This window comes from Maylandia zebra, linkage group LG18 (assembly GCF_041146795.1).
Source record: "Maylandia zebra isolate NMK-2024a linkage group LG18, Mzebra_GT3a, whole genome shotgun sequence".
In the NCBI taxonomy this organism is placed as follows: Eukaryota; Metazoa; Chordata; class Actinopteri; order Cichliformes; family Cichlidae; genus Maylandia; species Maylandia zebra.
Genome location: NC_135184.1, coordinates 26,185,342 through 26,206,481, shown reverse-complemented (window position 1 = coordinate 26,206,481; position 21,140 = coordinate 26,185,342). Strand labels below are relative to the sequence as shown.

General features: G+C 41.2%; 2 protein-coding genes across 6 annotated transcripts; one reads left to right on the top strand and one right to left on the bottom strand.

Moving 5' to 3' along the window:
• angptl1b (angiopoietin-like 1b) lies at nucleotides 1-9,804 on the bottom strand. 2 transcript variants are annotated; one of them, XM_004567166.3, is made up of 5 exons: nucleotides 9,562-9,804; nucleotides 5,686-6,510; nucleotides 3,792-3,985; nucleotides 1,971-2,241; nucleotides 1-1,165 (listed from the first exon to the last, which is right to left on the bottom strand). In XM_004567166.3, the coding sequence occupies exons 2-5, from the start codon at nucleotides 6,488-6,490 to the stop codon at nucleotides 978-980; spliced, it is 1,458 nt and encodes a 485-aa protein (XP_004567223.1). In that variant the 5' UTR covers nucleotides 6,491-6,510; nucleotides 9,562-9,804; the 3' UTR covers nucleotides 1-977. The 2 variants fall into 2 exon arrangements, with proteins under 2 accessions (XP_004567223.1, XP_004567224.1); XM_004567167.3 differs by having other exon boundaries at nucleotides 5,686-6,482.
• Nucleotides 9,805-12,112: 2,308 nt separating this feature from the next.
• LOC101481118 (protein zyg-11 homolog) lies at nucleotides 12,113-20,937 on the top strand. 4 transcript variants are annotated; one of them, XM_014410903.3, is made up of 14 exons: nucleotides 12,113-12,334; nucleotides 12,840-13,005; nucleotides 13,262-14,061; nucleotides 14,222-14,362; nucleotides 15,875-16,051; nucleotides 16,728-16,792; nucleotides 17,084-17,183; nucleotides 17,436-17,486; nucleotides 17,887-18,045; nucleotides 18,163-18,210; nucleotides 18,347-18,547; nucleotides 18,626-18,678; nucleotides 19,606-19,703; nucleotides 19,899-20,937. In XM_014410903.3, the coding sequence occupies exons 1-14, from the start codon at nucleotides 12,332-12,334 to the stop codon at nucleotides 20,078-20,080; spliced, it is 2,244 nt and encodes a 747-aa protein (XP_014266389.3). In that variant the 5' UTR covers nucleotides 12,113-12,331; the 3' UTR covers nucleotides 20,081-20,937. The 4 variants fall into 4 exon arrangements, with proteins under 4 accessions (XP_014266389.3, XP_076733015.1, XP_014266388.3 ...); XM_014410902.3 differs by having other exon boundaries at nucleotides 12,114-12,334; nucleotides 17,884-18,045; XM_076876900.1 differs by lacking the exons at nucleotides 16,728-16,792; nucleotides 17,084-17,183.
• The last annotated feature ends 203 nt before the right edge of the window (nucleotides 20,938-21,140 follow it).

Here is a 21,140-nt window from a genome sequence, read left to right as displayed (position 1 = left end):
GAAATCCATCTTTTTTATTCCCCCTCCCAACAATGATTGTATTTCACAGAGTCATACTCAAGTTTAATCAACAGCCAAATGAGAAAAACATATAAAACAAATTTCCATACGTGTAAGCACACTTGGAGAATGATTGTCACGTACAGTGCAGGAAATTAGTCCTATTTTCTTCAGGATCATTTACTATTTCCCTCAGGACACCTGGCCCCTTTCACTGTAATGATAACTTAATTATACACATAAATTATCCTTTCTGGTCTTCTGCACTCAAAGTACTTTAACATGCAGTATACAGGTCATTTTAAGTGTAGGGATTAAAAATAAAATCGCCACTCTTTCCATGTAATCAAATGTATAAACTCCAACTCATTAATGTGTTGCTCTTTCACATCTGGAAGTGAATACAGAGCCCAGATAAATCTATAACGTAGTAACAAAATATCTTTTCCAGCTACCAGCAACTATAGGAAGTTAAATGCCGTATACGTGTGTTTCCTCCAGACGTTTATGTTGGCGAGGTAGGACGAGCTGCATTAAGAGCCTGCGATGCTAACCGTGGGAATGAAATCACAGCTGCTGAAGTTCCTTTATGATGTGGCTTCTCTGCCCCATGAAGTTATATACTAATAAGAAAACATTGTGGTTTCTTAATCAGAGAGACAGCTACCATTATTTTAGTGAAAAACGTAGGCATATACTCTTAATTCACCTTCTCGGTCATACACATTAGGTGGTTAAAGGAGCAGTATGGCTTCCTATGAGCAGTCATATAGGAATATGGTAAATCCATCTATGTTTGAGTCAGCTATGATATCAAAAGGAGAACAAGCAGAATCTGTGTCTTTTATAGCAGAGAGTTCAGGTCACTGTCTGACGATTGGTAAACTCCATCTTCAAGCTGGGCTCAATGTAGATGGAGTCAAGTTTGCCGTGGCCTACATAGCTGCCCCTTGACCAGCCTGGCTTATGCATTCTTCTCAATCTATGGGCCTGATCATCATGCGGACAGACTTCATTGAGTAGAAACCTCCGCCATAGTCGGCCCAGAAGATACCATCTTGGTATTTGCTACGGTAGACACCTCCGTTGTACCAGACACCGTTGAGATTGGTTTGGCCACATCCGTTGTACCACCAGCCTCCTTTATGGAAATGGGCACAATTACCTGCGAATGGGAAACAGAAGAATTGGTTATCATATTGGTTATTCTTCTCAGTGAGGTAATTGGCACTGCCCTAGAAAACATTACTATAATTTTAAAAAAACTATAAGTTTTTTTCCCTTTTTGTTCTGTTTTTGTCCTTTTGTTATCTTGAGATTAGCATTCTGTGTTGTGTATACACATATAACATAACATTGTATTGTATTTTGTTATCTTTTACGTCTGCCAATAATGATGGACAGAAAAAGTATTTCTAGCGATGGAACCCAGTCTTTATTTTTTCTATCAAGTGAGAAAAATTGACTGTGATAGTAAAGCTTTTCTGAAAGCGACAAATGGAGGACACCACGTGCTCATACAGCAGCCATGCCTTAAATCATACATTGCTTTCTAGTCTATTTTACAGTAATTATAACCATATTTATGAAATGAGCATCTTGCTGTGATATATTTTGAAACAAAGTATTGAGACTATAAATTAAATTAGGTGAAAATGTTTACTGAGGTAACTTTGTAAACTTGTAATCAGCTGCACTGCACCCAATTAGAAAGACTGCAAGTGTAAAGTACAGTTTTTTAGACCCATCCCATCTTTTACATATACCACTGATATGAACAAACTTGGCCTCGTGTCACAGTATGTTCCCTTTTGAATCTGTTAGTCGATTCTGATATGTTTTGACCAATCAAGAAGGACCACTTAGACTGCAGATTCCAATAATTTAATGGTCTCAATTATTCAAAGAGAAAATGTATATTTCAACACTTCAGAGAAGACTAAGTGTGACAATCTCACAGTATTGTTTACCTGAGAAAGCATCTTTGTCTCGATCCAGAGTAGTGAACTGTTTGCCGTTGTGGCTGCTCAGAGAATCCCCAGCATTGCCCTGGTAGGTGCCCAGCCTCAGGCGGTAGCCTTCGCTCTCTGGCTCCAAGTGGAAGCTGCTGTACTGAGCGTAAACCTTCTTGCCCATCCAGTCCTCCAGCTCCACTAGCAGCTTGTAGTCCCCCTGCCTTCCGAGGCCGTAGATGCCTTCTAGGCCGAGCCAGTACTCTCCGTCTATGTTGCCAAAGCCGCTCTGAGTCAAAGGAAGATTAAAAGGAAAGTTACAAAAAAGATCACAGAAAACAATGTACACTGTTTGTTCTGCGGTTACCCGTGGAGTTTAGAAACATGAGGATTATTTAGGAAAATAAAAAGGAGTTGTGGGCGATGATGAGTGACTGTCAGGGGAACAAATAAGAAAGGTCTTTCTCATGACATGATTCTGCAGAAAAGTGAAAATTAAAAAGGAAAAAAAAATACATTGAGATATACGGATACCATCCTGCATTTGAAATTCCTGAGGAAGACATGCTGTAGAGTTTATGCTGGAAAAGCCATCTGTCTTCAAAATTCTCCTTCATTGCAGGCTGAGGGTCGCAGATGCCAACAGACTTAATAAACTGATCCGTAAGGCCAGCAATGTTGTGGGGATGGAGCTGGACTCCCTCAAGGTGGTGTCGGAGAGGCGGATGCTGTCCAAGATAAAGACAATGTTGGATAACACCTCCCACCCACTCCATGACATGTTGGTCAGTCACAGGAGCTCGTTCAGTGAGAGACTGAGATTACCGAAAAGCACCACTGAACGACACAGGAAATCATTCCTGCCTGTGGCCATCTCCCTGTACAACGCATCCACTTAACACACTGTTTGCTGCTACAACTACACATGTTTCTTTTCCAACTATTTATTTATAAGTGACTTATGTATATATGTATGTATATATATGTATATATTGTACTATTCTTAGTTAGCGTATTGTCTGTCTTGTCTTAATGTTGGTTTAAAATGGAGCACTGTAACAAAAAATAATTTCCCCCAGGGATCAATAAAGTATTCTGATTCTGATTCTGATTGCTCCTACCCCACAGCAACGATCTCTTGGATCATTGCTAATAGTGAAACTGGCCTGGCCACTTGTGTTGAAAAACCACCAGCCATCTATGTCTGGCTACATGCCGCCAGAACACTTCACTTGGTAAAAGAGGTTGAGGTTTGTGATTGCGGATTAGTTCGGGGAGCCAGCAAATGATGAATGATGTAGGCTTTGAGTTTGAGGCCTCCTCTGTGGTGTGTGTATGTGTGTGTGGCTTTGTGGGAGAGTACAGAGGTAAATCAGTGTTGGAAATTGCAATTTAGACTCCAGCCTTGACCTGGTTGAATGGAACTCCGGATTGCAGAGGCTGCCAGCAATGATGTACTCAATCTCAGTCTCACTGTGCTTTGATGTGGTGTAGTACTAACCATCCACCCAGGAAGGTGCTGTAGTAGAAGCAGTTTGGAAAGAATTTGGCTCCAGCTGAGCTGTGGAACATACCTTCCTAGTGGGACAGCTAATGTTTCATAATGGGAAAATAAAAAAGGATCTCCAACAAATGGTGCTGCTGACATATCTTACAGTAAGTAAATACATGAAGATTCAGGCTCAGGGAATTGTTTCAAACACCCCAGTGGTTCCTCTAGATGGAACGTATAACAGCACATTGTTATCTCTGGATAGGCCAAGTATTTATTTGACAGCACTTTTAAAAGAAGAAAAGAGGGGGAAAGAGATGGGGCAGAGGAAGTGCAATTGTCATCACCTTGTAGTTTTCCCAGTTCCTGAAGAAGTTAACTGAACCATCCCTTCTGCTCTGGATGACAGTCCAGCCGCCGTTGTCTATGTCCTGTTCACACCAGGCCTGCACTGGCCTCTCAGCTTCATCTGGTCTGATTAGGTACATGCCACTAGTGCTGTAGCCAGCCTCCTGTGCTGCAAGACAGTCTCTGAATGGGCCTGAGGGAAAAGAGAATAAGAGAAGATACAGTTGATAAAAGTAAGAGAGAACTAAAAAATCTAGCTCTATCAAGAAAGTAGAGAGCTGAACAAACATTCTACATTTTTGTAGGAAAAAATAATCAGATTTACTAAAAATACATTTGTATATGCTTATAAAAATCAAAGACCTGAGACAAAAATCTGAAGGTGAGGTTTGTTAGGCTTTTTGAATTGTTAAGGAAACGGATGCTAGGCTAGTTAGCTTTTACCAGTACTGTTTACTATTAGATTCAGCCAGTAACTTATTTATGCTACATAAGAAACTGAATTGGACTTTAGAGCATTCAGTTCTTTTTTTCAATGCACAAAATTAGTAATAAACAAAACAAAACCCAAAAGAAATCAAATATGCTTCAGCTTAGATTAACAAACTATCCTCAAGTTAGCCTAACCTAGCTAAGATGTAGTTAGCGTGGACTACTTTTTATATAGACCAAAAGTAGCACTACCTTAATCCGTGCTATCAGTAAAAACTGTTCTGTTGAGTTTATGAATACTGAATACAACATGATGCTAATTTTGTAAGTATGGCCCTGTTTGATATTGACAAGATTGCAAAGTGTAAATGCTCAGCTTGAGGCTTTAAAAAGACTTCACAAATCACTGGGTAACATTGCAGGCTTCTTTCTTTTTTTATCCTGTTTTGTAGGTAAGTGGTTTCAAATGTTACATTTTCACAAAGCACACTTCTCTAGAGAACAAAAGGTCAATTTTGACCAAACCTATCATTCGACCGCAATTGGGTTTCATAGGGCAGATTAAATTAGAGCACTGAGACAACGAGTTTACATTACAAGGAACGAAATGTCTGACAGAAAATGAAATATGCGGGAAAAAACAGTAAACACGAAAAAAAAGTCACACAAGCACACAGAGTAATATAAAACACATGTATTGTAGGTCTGCAAAGTTAAATACAGAGCAGTAGAAGAAAATTGGCCTATTAAGTCACTTTAATAAGAAATAACTTTCCCTCATTTGAAGTAATAAAAAAGTAGATATCTTATTAACCTTTCTTTAATAATGTCTGCCCTTTCGCAAGCTAATTTAACATTGTAAATTTTTTCATTGTTGGCAGGTGTAGAAGTGAGTTTACAGAAAGGATGAGGAAGTCGCTCACATTATGATAATAAGGTAAAGGTATAGTCCATTCACTTATATAACAGAATTACCTCTACTTTGTGGTTTGGACGGCGCCTGTAATGCCAGCCTGAGTTTTGTCTGCACTTCACATGCAGTTGCAGTTTTATGAAGGATCTTTTGCACACAGCTGCACTGAAGTTCAACACACTCTATTATTCTTGGGTGAAGGTAATTGAACTATCTGAGGGAGATCTGTTGATGAGCAAAATCTCACTGCTTAGGACTTTCTTTGTTCTACTTTAGGTTGCATGCCTCTATTCAGACATTAGCGCATTTTTATTTCCATCCTGGTTTGTGTTCCTTCTGTTGAGGTGCGAGCTGAATTTACAAAATCTTTAACCTTTAGAAGTTGGGACACTGGCCCACCTGCAGCTGTGTTCAAAATTTTGGATTATTATTTTGTTGTGGTTGGCCTGTGAAGGCTGCTCTACATTTTACCATGACTGTGTTGGATATTTGGGACTGAAGCAGGGATTAAATGAATGGATTTGTGGATGGATGAGTAACTCTCTAACCTTCTGCGCTGAAGTTTCTCTGTGGAGGTTTCTGGGCTTCCAGGGTACCGCTTGTGGGTGACGGACCGGAACGAGAGCCTCGTTCCCGTGCAAACCTCTGGATTTCGTTGGTGAAACGTGGCACATTGACTGGAATGTTCTCAGGCACCACCTGCACCAGTGGAGGTCCAAGAGGTGGATGCTCATGCCTACGACTATACACCTGCATACAGCGCTCTTCCAGTGCTCCTATAACCACTGACTGGTTATTCACTATTGCTGACAGGGCTGCATATTTGGCCTCCAGTTCCCTGTAGCGGGATGCCAGGCGCAGCGACTCGGTGGTGGCGTTGAGGATGCGTGTCTCCAGCTGAGCCAGCTCCAGCGAGTTGTCCCTCTTCCGGATGATCTCATGAAGCAGCTGCATGTAGAGCTGGGTCACTCGGGAGTTCATGTTTCTGCTCTCTTTCCTCAACAGCTTCATCTCATTCACCAAGTTGCCATCGACGTCCACCACCAGCTTCAAAGTTTCCATCTCCCGACGCTGCTTAGACAGCAGGTCGCGCACCGAGGCCACATCCAGGCGTGTCACTCGATCCTTGTCGGTTGAATAACCACGGGTGGCACAGATGGGGCCTGTGATCTTCTGCTCGGGGACCAGGAAGGTGTAAGAGCACTTTTTGTTTTCTCCATTGGCCTCTGGGGCCCTTCTCATCCGGGAGAGGATGGGGTTCTTGGTAAAGGCTTGACTGTTGCTCCAGAGGGACAGACCAAGCAGAATAAATACGGTCCACATTCCAGGTCCCATGGTGTTTCCTCTATGCATTATCAAAAAAACATACAGATCTATGAAAAGGAAAGAGAAACGCATTGCATACATAAGGAATTAGGTTGGTGTTATTCTAGAGTTTTCCATGACCTGCAGCTCCTTGCGAATTCCCTGCCACAGATCTGGACATCAGTGGGTGCCTGCTTCTAAAAGGACTTTGGTAGCATCAAAATAAACTGACTCCACTAGAGTTGGTTCAGATATTTATCTTTATCACTCATCTCTTTCCATTTGATCATCTTTCTAACAGGCAGACTACAAGAAAACTAAAGTTTTGCAAAGGCTCTCTTTTTTCCTTTGAATCTGTTTAATCGATTAAAAGGGGCGATTGTGGCTCAAGAGTTAGGAGTTCGCCTTGTAATCGGAAGGTTGCCGGTTCGAACCCCGGCTTGGACAGTCTCGGTCGTTGTGTCCTTGGGCAAGACACTTCACCCGTTGCCTACTGGTGGTGGTCAGAGGGCCCGGTGGCGCCAGTGTCCGGCAGCCTCGCCTCTGTCAGTGCGCCCCAGGGTGGCTGTGGCTACAATGTAGCTTGCCATCACCAGTGTGTGAATGTGTGTGTGAATGGGTGGATGACTGGATATGTAAAGCACTTTGGGGTCCTTAGGGACTAGTAAAAGCGCTATATAAATACAGGCCATTTACCATTTAATCCACTGCAGCTGCAAAACTTAGTCAAAAAGCACCAATAACTAAATAGTTTTTACAAAAGTGAAAATTGAGATACACCTGTTTTCACGTACTAAGCTGTTTGTTCATCAGCAGGAATCTGTGTATTTAAAATCTCCTATTCTAAATACATTCCCCTCATGGGTTCTCTTTCTTACCACATTTGTATGTCTGGGCGGGTGTGAACAAGTGCTGAGATCTGTTTTTAATATTTCAGTAGACCTCATGGCTCAGACCTTCTGCAAATCTCCCCTATAGTCTTTCACCATACCAGCACCAGCTTATGTGGATAAAACAGAGGAATCTGACAAAAGATTTAACTCCAAGTAAAAAAATTAAATTAAATTAAAATATACTTGAGAGAAAACTGCGTTACTGTGGTCATGGAGGATGCTGAATGTGCTATCTTATAGGGAAGCATCCAGTGGCAGTCTGTGTTTCATGAGGTGCAGACATTTTTAGTCCGGTAATGAGCAAAGAAAGCAGCAGGTGGTAGTCATTGGGCTTCTCTGACTCACTTTAACTTCTGCCTGGCTGCTAGAAAGCAGATACATTTGAGTTTTGGTGACAAATAAAATAAATTGGCGTGTTTGATGAAGAGCAGCGTTTAAAAAAAAGGGGGGGGGGAGGGGAGATTCCTGGGTTATGAGTAATGTTTTCTGGAGTCTATTTTTGGGAAGAAAGCTGGTGTTTTGATCTTATTGGTTTTGACAGCGCAACGAAAAGAAGCAGGGGTGGGCGCATGCTAAGTGAAAGATCCCTCCTTCTCATATTCAGTAACATGGCTTGGCTCTGGAAGTGGAGCAATAACGGCGAGCCAGCGTCAGGCTGACTTTGGCAGTCAAGCCAAATCCAACCAGAAGGCAGTCTGGTGGATGAGTTGAAGCTGAACCTTCAGCTGACACTTCTGACAGGCGCATGATATGAACTGCATCACGCTGATGCTCTGAAACACATCTGCTGAGGATTTTTACAGATGCCCACGAAGGCAGAAATTAATGATCGCGAGGCAGAGACAGCAGGGGCATTGAATCATTTCTGTGGCCTTAACTTGATGTTTAGTTGCATTGAAGAGCCCTGACCACAGTAAACGGGACCGATCCCAGAGCATTACCTAAGCTCAGAATGCTCCGGTAGCAGAATAGTACCCTTTTATCATCCTTGCAGGGAAAAAAACATGCTCGCCTCAAGGGAAAGTTTTTTGTGTTCTCATGAAGCACAAAGACTCATTGATAGAAGTAAAGCTTTGGCTTGTTTTAGCTTTTACATATGGAACTAGCTTCTGTTTATTTGGCATAGATCACAAACCATATGATGGGAAAGGAAAAGGCGCTTTAATGAAAGTGGCCCATGTGTCGGGCTTCAAAAACACCTTGGCACAGGCAGTCAGTTATTATTACTCAGAGAGTGCATTTTTCCTGTCTTTCTGTAGTCACCGGTCATCCCTCCCTTCAATAGCTAAGGCTCAGCAATTGGCCCATCTGTATGTCTCCAACGCCACAATATGAATCTCACAGGCTCTGGTCTGACAGGAGTGACAGTGTTTACATAGAGGCTCCTCAGCCGCAGCTGTGAATCTCATCTGCAGTTATTACCACCAGGTTTCTCTCTGTCGTTCACACCCTGCTGGTCTTCATCAACTCGGCCACAGCATTCATTTTTCCCTCCCTCTTTTTTTCACTTATTAAAAGGGTATTTTCACCTCTACGTTCCTTGGTCAGAGCCAGACCTGACCAGATCCAGCCACCTCATCTATATTAATATAGTCCTTTGCAACCAGACAGGTCAAACTTTGCGGTGGCTGGTTTTCCCCAGTGGAGAAGGGATCTAGGAGGACTCTGCCAAATGGCCCACTAACTCTAAGTGGCACCACTGTGTGCTGGTAAGCTCCTCGATTAAAGGATTTTCTTTTATATATCTGCGAACACAGCGTACGAGTCCCTACGGTCCCATCAAACTGGTTATACCAACATACAGAATATATTATTGCAAATCACATATCCCTCCTTTTTATCCCACTCAAACTTTGTTGTGGCTTTTGCTCGGAGCCAGCAGATTTCTTTCAGGATTAGACCACAAGTTATTCCGACGGTGCCACTGATTAAGTCTGTCTGCTAAAGAGACAACATTAAACATGAACATTAAACATGGTGAATGGGGCCAAGTGGTTCACATCAGACATATTTCCTTTAGGAGATTAACAGTCCTTCCACGGATCCTTCTAAAGCCATCAGAAGAAGGTTTATACTCAGTACATTGCATTTAGATCTGTGTTTTGCATTCATCAAAGATCTACAGATTCAATAATGCGCATATAGTTCAAAAATATACATACTGTCACATCAGTTTCTGAAACTTCACATGCCACTCTGAGCTCTTAAAACAGGCAAAAGTCTAACCTGTGTCAGTGAGATCAATCAGTGGTCCAAGAGCTGCAGGTAGAACCCAGCTCGGTGTCTCACGCGTGCCTCCTCTGCTGGTTCTCCATTCCCATCTCCTCACTCCCAGTCTCCCTCTGACTTTGTTCTCATTGAGATTAACGGCCTGCACACTATGCTATGGCACCAGCAGAAACTGTCAACTGGAAGAGGACACTGGAGGGTGGTCCATATACAGAACGAGAGGGGCTGATGGTGTGATTTTTTTTTCCTCCTGTAGTCTGAGTGGAGGCTTTGGCCCTGCCTTCCTCCTCTGATGTCAGTTTGGGTAAAAGACTCCTCCTAATATAAAGTTTCACCACAAAGTGATGAATGCACTTGGCTGTGAGTCAGTTACTGGTGAAGGCACATGCAAAAAACAATCTTTCTGCCATCTTTTAAATCCTAACAAGATCTGGTTTGCAGGGTTAGTCAGTCTCCTACACACGCAATATGCCAGTCAGGCTTGAAAGCTGATGGACTTTTTTCTTTTCTCCCTCTCACTCACATATTCATCTGTCAGTTTCATTCACCTAACTACTTCTCACAGTCTGCTTACTCCACGCAAATCTGTTTCCTATCAACTCGAATCTAATGACTGAGTGATTCTGGCGATCCAGCTCTAGCATAATAATACGAGGTCTGTTTTTTTGGATGCGAGTGCTTCTCTCGTGTTTACTCCCTATATGGGATGTGTGTTCCTCCAGAGGCAATCCAAGAGCTATTGGCAGCTGTGCTTATTTGGTATGAGGATAATATGCACAGGGCTTTTCAAACAAAAAAGAACGCCCCTCAGCTAAATGTTTTGGACCGGAGAGGAAGCACAGGCTTTGAAGCATGGGGATTCTCTGTGTGGGGAGGCATACTTCAGCATGTGGGAGGACAGTATTGTTTCTGAGCAATCAAGACAGGATTCATATTGTAGAAATGTGTCTGTGTAGAAGTGTGTGGGTGCTCGTGTGTGACGCACACATGTGTGAGGGCATATGTTTGTTTGTGCGTGATCGACATAGTGAGTCTCATTGCAGTGGGTGAAACTGAAAAATTACAGCAAACAGGAATGAAAAATCTTTATTTTTAAAAATGTTTTTGAAATCTGAAAATCTGATTTCAGTCGCCTTGAGGCGACTTTTGTTGTGATTTGGCGCTATATAAATAAAATTGAATTGAATTGAATTGAATTGAATTGAAAAGGAAAGGAAAAAGCTTTTTTAATAAACAAAAATGTAAATCTTTAATTTGTAAATAAATTGTTTTAGCCTTGGTAATACCAGATTTCTGAGCAAGTAAAATCATATCAATGAATAAAACTAACAAATTCTAAATTTGTTCATTATTTTGAAATAATTTTGCAGTAAGTCTGAAGACGTCAAAGTGACTTTACTACTTTTCAAAATAAAAAGAATTATTCAAATAGATTATGAAAACAGACATTACTCTTTGAGCAAAATGCTCCTCATAATTTTCCCGTTTCTCTGAGTTAACATGATGTTTTACTTCAGACTCCACAGTGGTTACCAAACTTTTTCTAACACGTGCCATTTCAGAAGCTGAAAAAATGTCCTGCAGAATCAATAATTTAAGACCCATATTCCATTATTATTATCAACCTTTAACAATAAAACATGGCAAGCATAATAACATCTGCAAACTCTTTTAAACTCTAAACAAATCACCTGGTCTTCCATGCTCCACCTGAAGTGGCTCACTGCTCAAATTTCTGAAAACCAAGTATATGTAAAGTGTATATTCTGGAGGCACATAATGGAGTTTGATCCTTTGTATCTGTGGATAATTTCTGTGAAAGTTCACTTTGAACTTTGAGACTTAAGCTGTCATTGTGGTAAAAAAGATCAAATCCACCCCTCTCTGTGAGCCCCTCCTTGTGGCCGAACTACTCTACTACCACCCAGTTTCACCTTCGCAAATACCATAATTGTACCAGTTTATTCTGAATGAAGATATGAAGATGCATGAAAGCAGATAAAAACAAAAACACAATAACAAAAATCCCAGATAAACTAAAAGAATATATTTCTTAATCTGCGGAGTAAAAGAACTGACAGACTCCACAAAAATATCCATATTTTTTTTATCAGAATTAGTAACTGGTTTATGTGTTTGTGTGTAAGCATATGCTTTCTGGCTATGTAAATGTGGGAGGCCAAAAAGTAATAGATAGCTATTTTATATTATTTACATGTTCATATTCCTATCCAGCAAGAAACATGAGAGGCACTTTGGGTTGCCCCAAGACCGAAAGAAGGTAAGGGGGAAATACTGGTCTAGTGGAAAGTTGGAGAATACCTATGCGATGAAATCAAAGGGAGAGGGAAAAATATATTTATTTTTTGTATTTTTTAAGACCCAGTCCACAGTAATCGTAACACTTAAAGTCACCATCCAAGTCTCACTATTTAGAATCTATGCAATACCTCCAAAGACACTTCTCTAAGCTTGTAATTGATACAGCGTTTAATCCCCTACAATCACAGACACTGCGCCAAGCCCTCGGTGACGTCATGCGGCTTGACCAATCACAAGCTGGACATTGACAGTTGACACTTGTGGTTTGACGTCTGGCGAAAAACTGTAGCGACTTTAATCTAAACAGAGGAGCGGTTGATTAGCTGTCATTCGTTTAAGGGGAAGGAAATGAATAAATAATCAGAGTAACATGGTTTAAAAAGCAGGTGAACGAAGTGTTGCTGTTACTTTTTTCATTTTTCCTACGGACTTCTCACTTTCAAGCATGGTGAGTTTGACCCCATTCCCTTTCATGTAATGTCGCCAGGGTTTTATTTTCGTGCACATCGACTCTGTGACAAGCACTCGGCTGTTGTGTAGAGCCGTAGAAGCAACAGTTGTTATTGTCCACTTTGCCCTCCAGAAAGCGGTGGGGTCGAGGCGATTTAAACAGGCTTTGCTCGTGAGCGGAGACTCATCTGTGGCGGATAAAATTAGACTAAGGTTAGAGATCCGTGTCTCTGTAGATCCGCTGAGGCCTGAGGAAGACCACACAGACAACTGGAGGGTCTATGTAGGCTTAAATGCAATTAGAATAAACTGAAACCTCTTAATATGACATTTACATCACAGAATTATCACATATAATAAAACTTGCGCTGTTGTATTTTGGCCAGATCACATGGAATATTATGTAAAGTTTTCCCTCTAATTTGAGTCGAGTGAGCATATGAGCATATACTTCTTCTGTAGTGTGTGTGTGATTATTGTGATACATGGTGATGTTCTTGCAGGATGCGGAGGGCCCCCCGACGCTTTGTGACCTCTGCTTGGCTCAGGTGTGCCAGAGCTTGAGCTCTCTGTGCAGCATGCGAGCAGACGGCTCCATGAGCCTCATCTGGGCCCCGGTCTTCCCGCAGGAGACTGCTGACCAGCTTCTGAATCACATGGCAGCTAAAGGTAGGTCAGAAAATAAAACAGCTCTGCAAACATCAATTTTCTACCGCTACTGAGTGGTCGCAGTTGTTTGGCAAACTGAAGGAAAGAAAAATTATTCCAAAGAATTGAAGGTGAAATGATTTATTAGTTCGCAGTAAACAGAGGTTTCAGTTTGTCATATTGCAAGAGTAGGAAAGGTATATTCCACAAACATAAATATGGCTTAACCGATGCTTCTTTTTCCTACAATATCCCTATGTTTGTTTCTTCCCATAAGAGATACTGAATGACACAACTGTTGGGATTTTCCGAAGCTGCAAAGAACTCCGTCTGCGCCGAGCCTCCATTCAGAGCTGCCCACTGTCTGCAGAAGCTTTCCGCCTGGCTCTTTGCCCTCACCGGCTCCTGGAACTAGATGCCTCCTGGGTCTCTGGTGGTCTTACTGGGGCTGACATTGTCTCAGGCTTGGCCTCCAACCCAGAATGCAGATCCAGCCTGCAGAGGTTGTCCCTCAGCGGTTTACGTCTGGACTGGGAGTCTTTAGAGGCAAATGGTGGGATCCATGTTGGCTTCAGCTCCTTGCGGGGCCTTAGAATGTTAAACCTTGCCAACACAGACCTAAATGATGCTGCCCTTGAGGATATCTGCAATCTCCCTCACCTGGAGACGCTGGATATTTCTTGCAGTGCTATCTCTAAGCTCACTGCACTTCTTGAGTGCAAAAACACCCTGAGATCCCTTATTGCCCACAGGCAGCGGCACCTGGATATGTCCCCTGCCCAGCTGCTCTTTGTCTTTAGCCAGCTTCATGCTCTCAAGCATCTGGACTTTTCAGAGCACCACTTCTCTGTAGATGACAGCGATGGAAGAGATGGAGATGAGACAGTGCGGCAGCTTCTGGAGGGGAGTCCCCAGGTCCTCCCATCACTAGTTTCTTTAGATATCTCTGGTCGGAAGAGAATCAGTGAAGCTGCAATCAGAAGCTTTGTGGAATCCAGAAGTGGACTGGTCTTTTTGGGCCTGCTAGCCACTGGGGTTAGCTCCTGTGACTTCTTTTCTACACAGAAAAGCCTAAAAGTAAGAATCTTTTACTACCCAGGGAAAGCAATGGTAGAAATACAAGCCTGATTACTGCACAAGCTTCTCATTTATTTTTGACTTGAGGCTCTGTTTGTACTCTTTCTGAATTTTCCCACTGCATTTCCTCTCTCTGTAATGCTGCTGAATGTGTGTCCAGGTAACAGGAGAGGCTGATGAGAACCAGGTGTGTGAGGCACTCAGAAGGTACAGAGACCGCGAGTGTTTCATACGAGAGGCCCTTGTCCATCTCTACAGTCTAACCACTGACACTGACAAACCACAGCCAGATGTGCTGAAGGTGTTGTGGTCTGCATTGCTTCCCGACATGTCTTTAGTAAACCTGTGGAATGATTTGTTTGATTGGGTGGTAACAGAAAATCAGTTGGCTATTTTGTTCAGTTTAGGAGAAGCAAAAACTTACCATAAGTAAGATTTTACTGTAGTATCTCCCTTTGTTCTCCATTGTATGAGATCTTTTCCCTTGTTCATTAATTTCTTTTTAAAAAACAGTACTGTCACTGAAACTAGCATTTCCTTTTTTTAACTAAGACCTTGCCAAGAGAAACAGCATATGCAGAGACCAATGCAAACATTCACACCATATCTCAAAGTACTAAAACATGATTTATTGAAATAAAGAAAAAAGTAATATAAATAATCTTTTTTTTCTCAAAAATCTTTGGTTCTTTGGTGTTTTAAACCACTTTCCTAATTTACAGCTTTAATGTCCTGTGAATTGTGGATATTGAAGAGAAGAGGTGGTGAGGCAGTTTAAATTACAGCTTTGATGTTAAATAGTACAGTCCAACTGTATAGATGAATTGGTTGAATAGAGCTGAGAATTGAACAAAAGAACATGCGGATTGGATATTGCTTTCATTACTTTTTCGAAAACACATGCTTGTGTAATAATGATCTACAAAATGATTCCCAAATGAGATACAGTACCACAGAGAGTACTTCTGCAAGATCCTTAAGTATAGCAAGATTAGCACAACTGCTAACACTGACCTAAAAAAAACAAAAAACAAAAATTGAATCAAAGAATTGGGTACAAAATTATATCATTAATATAAAAATTAGCTAAATGTATGTAAGCTATTTTAATTTTTTTGCTAAACCAAAGCGATAAAGAGTTGGAATGTAGGAGCTAGCTAAAAGTTTTAGTAAATATCTGTATAATAGTTTGGTGAAGTGTTACAGTTAAACTATAGGCTAATGTGGTTGAGTAAAATCAATTGGCTACATGAAATTCTTAATGCAAAGTTATGAAGTATTTAAATATGGCTAGCAGTTATATTCGTAGCATAGTGTGTAGCTAGTTATGATTAGCCGCTTGTGTTAGCTAGTCTTATTAGCTATTTATTTATAATTTTAGAGCTAGCTAAAGTTATGAATAAAAATTAATAAATAGTTTTGAAAAAAGTAACAGGTAAACTGTAGTTAAGATTATGAATTGAAAGTTTAAATTGCAATGTGAAAGTATGGATTAAAGTAACGTAAAGTTATTGGTCACTAAGTGTCAAGTGAAATGAATAGTTGTTACAATGAGTCGAACTCAGAGTAGTAGTGAATGGTTGACATTGTGAACTTATAGTGATGATGGTTAAAACAATTAGCTGATTACAGCTGAGAAATAAGCTGAAAGGGTTTATCGTTCAGTTTAAAATAAGTGCAAATGAACATAGATTGGTGCTTTTTTTTTTTTTATTTATTTTTTTTTATAAAAGACAGTGACAGTGCTCTGAGTATATTTCAGATAAAAAATGTTGGGCACCACTAATATAATGGATATTTTGTTGTCCTATAGCTGGTGGTGAGTGGTATGCAGAGGCACCCCACCTCCTTGCACATCCACCTGGTCGCCACAGCGTGTGTGTTCAACCTGACCACTCAGGACTTGGCACAGGCCATGCCCATCAGCTTGCTCAGCTCTACTGTCACCCAACTGTTAAACACCATGAAGAATTTCCCCAACCACCAGCAGGTCAGGAGTATGCTCAGTGCCTCAAAGGCTTTCACTCAGGATGTGGCATGTACTCTACTCGCCTTTGGGTTCACTACTAATATTAGGTGTTTTAGGAGTTTAAAAACTTGGCGTCTCTACTGGGATGGAAACTTGTTTTCCACAAAAGGTTTTTGTATTAATCTTCTAGTGAGAGTGTGTGTATGTGTGTGCACGCCAAAATTTCAGACTTATGATATCAACTTTTCCTCATTTTGCCTTCCCTACCTGCTGCCAGGTCATAGCCTCCTTTCCACTAGCAATGTGTGCTTCCCAGCAAGCATGGGTCAAAGTTGAAAGATGCTGAACCCGCAAATGCTCCTGAGCTGTGCATTTGCTTTGCGCAGCAGCAAAGTGCTGTTGCGTGGTGCAAGCTATTGAAGATAATGGATGCACTGAAAAACCATTATTTCAGGTAATGGATGGATTTCAGTGCATGCCCCATCCTTTGTGAAAGCCACCATCAGATTTTAGAATCATAATATCATGTATTTGTATACCAGCAAAAGGTGGCACTCAATGGTTTTGTTCTAGCTGAGTTGCTATTCACCAGAATCCAACTTAATTCCTGACAGAATTAAGACCTAATCCTGACTGTAGTTGTAGTTGCTCTATAATACCCCATACTTCAATTCATGAAGTGTTACCGTCTCTCCAGGTGCAAAAGAACTGTCTGCTGGCCCTCTGCAGTGACTACATCCTCCAGGAGGTTCCTTTTGACAAGTTAGTTTACTTTCCGTCAGTCGTAATATGATCTTTGAGTCCATTGGTCTGGCAGTAGCCAAAATAATCAGTGCACGCATAGAGTGGCAGTGTAGTGTTTTTCCATCAGATTGGAATCCAGCTGAGTTGTGTGGGTTTTTTTTTTTCTTTTCTGAAATGCAACTGCCAAAAGAAATAGTTCTTCCAGATGTTAAACCAAAGCAGTGAACTTTTCACAAGGTTTTGCTGTGCATCACTGGTGTATTTTTGTAATACTGTGTTCCTTATATCCACGCTGCTATCGTGCTTCAGGTATTTAGCGGCAATGCTGGTGATTAACTGGCTGAGCAGCCACGAGGATCCGACCCTGCAGAGGATGGCTGTGGCTGTCATCTCCATTCTGGTGGCCAAGGTCAAGACTTTTCTCGCTCGCTGTGCATTAGTCTGCTGCTGGAAAATAGTGGTGGCACCTTTTAATCCTACCTGTTGAGAGCTAACCCTTTGACACTTATTTCAGCGAGCGGCTTTATGCTTTCATTTAGTCCAGTTAAATGTGGACAATTTTCTTGTGGGATAAAAGTACCCTCTTGTTTTAGACTGACATTTAGAAGAATGGATAAAACACCCTTAAAAGAAGCACTCATCCATTTGTTTTTATGTGCAGTTGTCCACAGAGGAGATGGCACAATTCAGCAAGGATATCTTTATAATGAAGGTACATTAAGGCTCTCAGGGTACCGGCTTAGCACGGGTTTATTTCTAATTCTCTCCCTGTGTTTCTCTTTCCCTCGCCGTCTTTCTCACCTGTCCATTTACAGTTACTTAATGCATACACGTCTCTACTCGATGCCCTTGTCATTCCATCGCTTAATGCACGCCTACGCCTCAATTTGCTCTTTCTCTGCTTCTCAGTCACTTCGTCTTGCTCTCCACACTTAGTTATCCTCTTTTGCTCTATGTCTAAAGCTACACATTAGTATGTTCCCGCTATGTGTACAATATTTCTCCTATATATTTATTTATTCTACAAAAAAAGTAATCTCCCATTTTCTCTCCCCCTCTGTGCTTTTCCACGGTGCCATATTTCCTCTTCTTGTTGTCTCTGTTAACAGCAGCTGCTGGCTATTGTGCAGCAGAAAGCCATGGTTGGAGTTGTCGACTCCACTCTGAAGTTTGCCCTGAGTGCTCTGTGGAACCTGACGGATGAAATGCCAGTAGCAGCGCGCAATTTCATTGAGTGCCGGGGCTTGGAGCTGTACGAGGAGGTTCTGGAGGTAAAGGAGACCAGAAAATAAAGCAATAGACACACTGATTAAAAATGAACGTCACAAAGAGAGACGTTAACATAAGAGTGTATGTTTCCTCTCATGCTGTTCCCTTTTGCTTTGCAGTCCTACTACACTGAACCTTCTATTCAGCAGAAAGTTCTTGGCCTTCTGGTGGGTAGTGTATATACTTTTAAATGAAGTCATCTGTAGGCAGCCGTAATCATACACAAAACAGTTCCTGTGTTATGCTTGCCTTTTATATTATGTTTTTGCAGTCACTGCTATAATTGGTCTCCCTGAATTGCAGAACAACATTGCTGAGGTGGAGGAGTTGCAGGCTGATCTGATGGAGGAGGACATTTTGGAGCACATTCTCAGCCTCTTGCAGGACTCTCAGGTGGATGTGGGGGTTCGCTACTTTGCAGGGGGGATACTGGCGCACCTTGCTTCCAGACCAGATGCCTGGACCCTGGAAAATGAGTTGCGCAGCACCGTACTGAAGCAGCTGGTGTGTGTGTGTGTTTTGAATGCTGCTCTTCATGTAAGATCTACCACATTTTGTGAATATGCCTTTCTGTCTCGGCAGCACGATTCCATCATGACGTGGACCCATCTTGAGAGGGAGATGGTGTCTTACAGGTGAGAGAATAGCAAAGACAGAACAGAAATATGTAAAGAGAGAATAAAACTAGTCTCAGTTTGACATCAGACATGAACTACATGCTGAATAACACTTTATTTAAACAGTTTCCCCATTAATTAGGTTACACATGTTACATTCTCTTTAGATCACACAAAATTTGCACAGTTTTCACCAGTTTAATCAGTGGAATACAAGCCTGATCTTAAACACCATGGACAGTTCCTTTTAACAGTTTTTACCTCTCAGCCTGAAACACTTGGGGCATTAACTGGGTTAACCAGGTGGGCAGCAGTGATGATAACTCGAGAAAAGGTTCTCTGATAGCTTTGAATATCAGCAGCCTTGACCTCATGATTAAGGTAAGACTTCAAGGTCAGAGGTCAAGTTTAGTGAACACAGTAGCTTGAGAAGGAGGTCATGTAGGATCTTTTAAACCATGCCTATAGGTATATTTACTCAGGAAGGATATCATATAGGCTTCTCATATGACAGCACAGCTGCATCTACTGACAATCTCTGATACTTTTGGATTTTGCAACTTTAATATAATTCATGCATTGTTTTCTCAATGGTGCAGCTATACCAACGCCACTGTTTCAGCGTTTTAGATAAAATGACTTTTCCCCATTTGGCATTCATTAAATTTTCTTAGTGATAATAACCCTTCTGCTATAGCTGTATGAATTTTCCAGCCAGGGCACAATTTGATAGCTGAAGTCTTAAAAGATGACCTGGTAATTATGTGTTATAAAACTTGTCTTTCCACTAGAATTCTACCACAATTGCTACAGAAAGCTCAGACATCACAAGAAAACGTCCTAAATGTGATTGAGAATCATTTTCTGCATCACCTTAGCTCACATACTCAGCTGGATTGCATCTGGGACAAACAAAAACTGGGTTATTTGATGTCCATGTTTCAGGTCGTTCCATCCTTTTTGCCCTCTGCTTCAAACTTGTCAGCCCGCAGGCGTGCAGCTGTGGGCAGTCTGGGCCATACATCTGGTCTGCACTCAAAACAGTAAGACACACACACAAACACAGCTGTGGGGATCCAAGGGCGGTTACACTATCGGCGTGATGGGTTGATCTGAAACAATTGTTTTATTCATGCAAAAATATGATCATATTTTATAGGCCGTTTGGTTTATTAATAGTCTTGAGCTCTATCCCTCTTTCATCTTTTTATCGCTTCTCCTCTCCTCAATCCATCCAGCTTCACACTACAGCAGCATGCTGGAGAAGGAAGGCCTGACTGAACTTCTGAAAGCTTTGGCTGCACATCCCAGCACACACAGTGACATTAAAGGACTATCAGACAGCGTCTTGAGCATGGTTGAGCAACATCAGATTCATGCGGGAGCGTTCAACAATCAGACGGCACCTCAACGCTCTTGACAGAAGTGTTAAAAAAAGAATTTTACTTGATTTGCTATCTTTGAGCTATATCTGAAATACGCTAGATATATAGTTGCAGAGAAAGCAGAGGCAGTATCAAGGTGCAGACACTTAATACTAATCATCTGGAAACATATAGAATAAACCACGTAATGCATAATATTTATTTCATATGGACAGTGTATTTGCTTGATGTAAAAAGTTATTTGTGTTATCTATTTTTTAAACTGTTTACTTACTTTGAAACCAGAGTTGCTGTTTACAGAGCGAATGTTCTACTTTGACATGTGCACTGTTTTTAGTCTACATTGATAATGGGCTGAACAGCATAGAAGCTTAATAAAATGAACTGCAGCTAAAAATGGATTGACTTAAGGTTTTAATTTCAAAACCTGTCACTAGGGGGTGCTTTAGTACTGTATTTTTTGGACTGTTTTGCCCTTAATGTGTATTTGTGTAAATTATTTAGGCACTAAATGTACAGATTCCAGGTCATCGTGTGATAAGTGGCTAGGTACCAGCAGGCTTAACCTGCTGTTTATCTGTTTTTCTCTCCTCTTCTTATTTTTCTGTTCTCTCGCACACTGTCGCTCTCTGGCTCTCTGAATTCATTATGTTTTATGTAATACAGCCGGAAGACAGAACTGCTTGTAGGCATCGAGTGTCTATTATAAATTGTTCTATTAATAATTCCTTTTGAGAAGTGAATTTAAAAAGCTCACGTGAATATTTGACTATTACCAGGCTGCTCAACTTTTTAAGTGTCAATTTGCTTCGATTCACCTGTTTAAAAAAGAAAATCCCAGCAGGCATTTAAAAGTATTTATTAAAAAATAAAATAATGTTGCATGTTGTGATTCAGCCAGGTTTCTCATTTCCTTGGAAGTGGTGGGTTATTCTGTACGCTTGAAAACGGGAACCAGATCTGATCCAGAGGCAGCATTTAACACAGACTCGCCTTCTAAACTTTAAACTCACAGTGGCAGCCCTGTGTTAAAAGTTTAAGTGCTAACAGCCAGAGAGGTGTGAAGTTCAAGTCATGAGAAGGGTGGAAAAACAG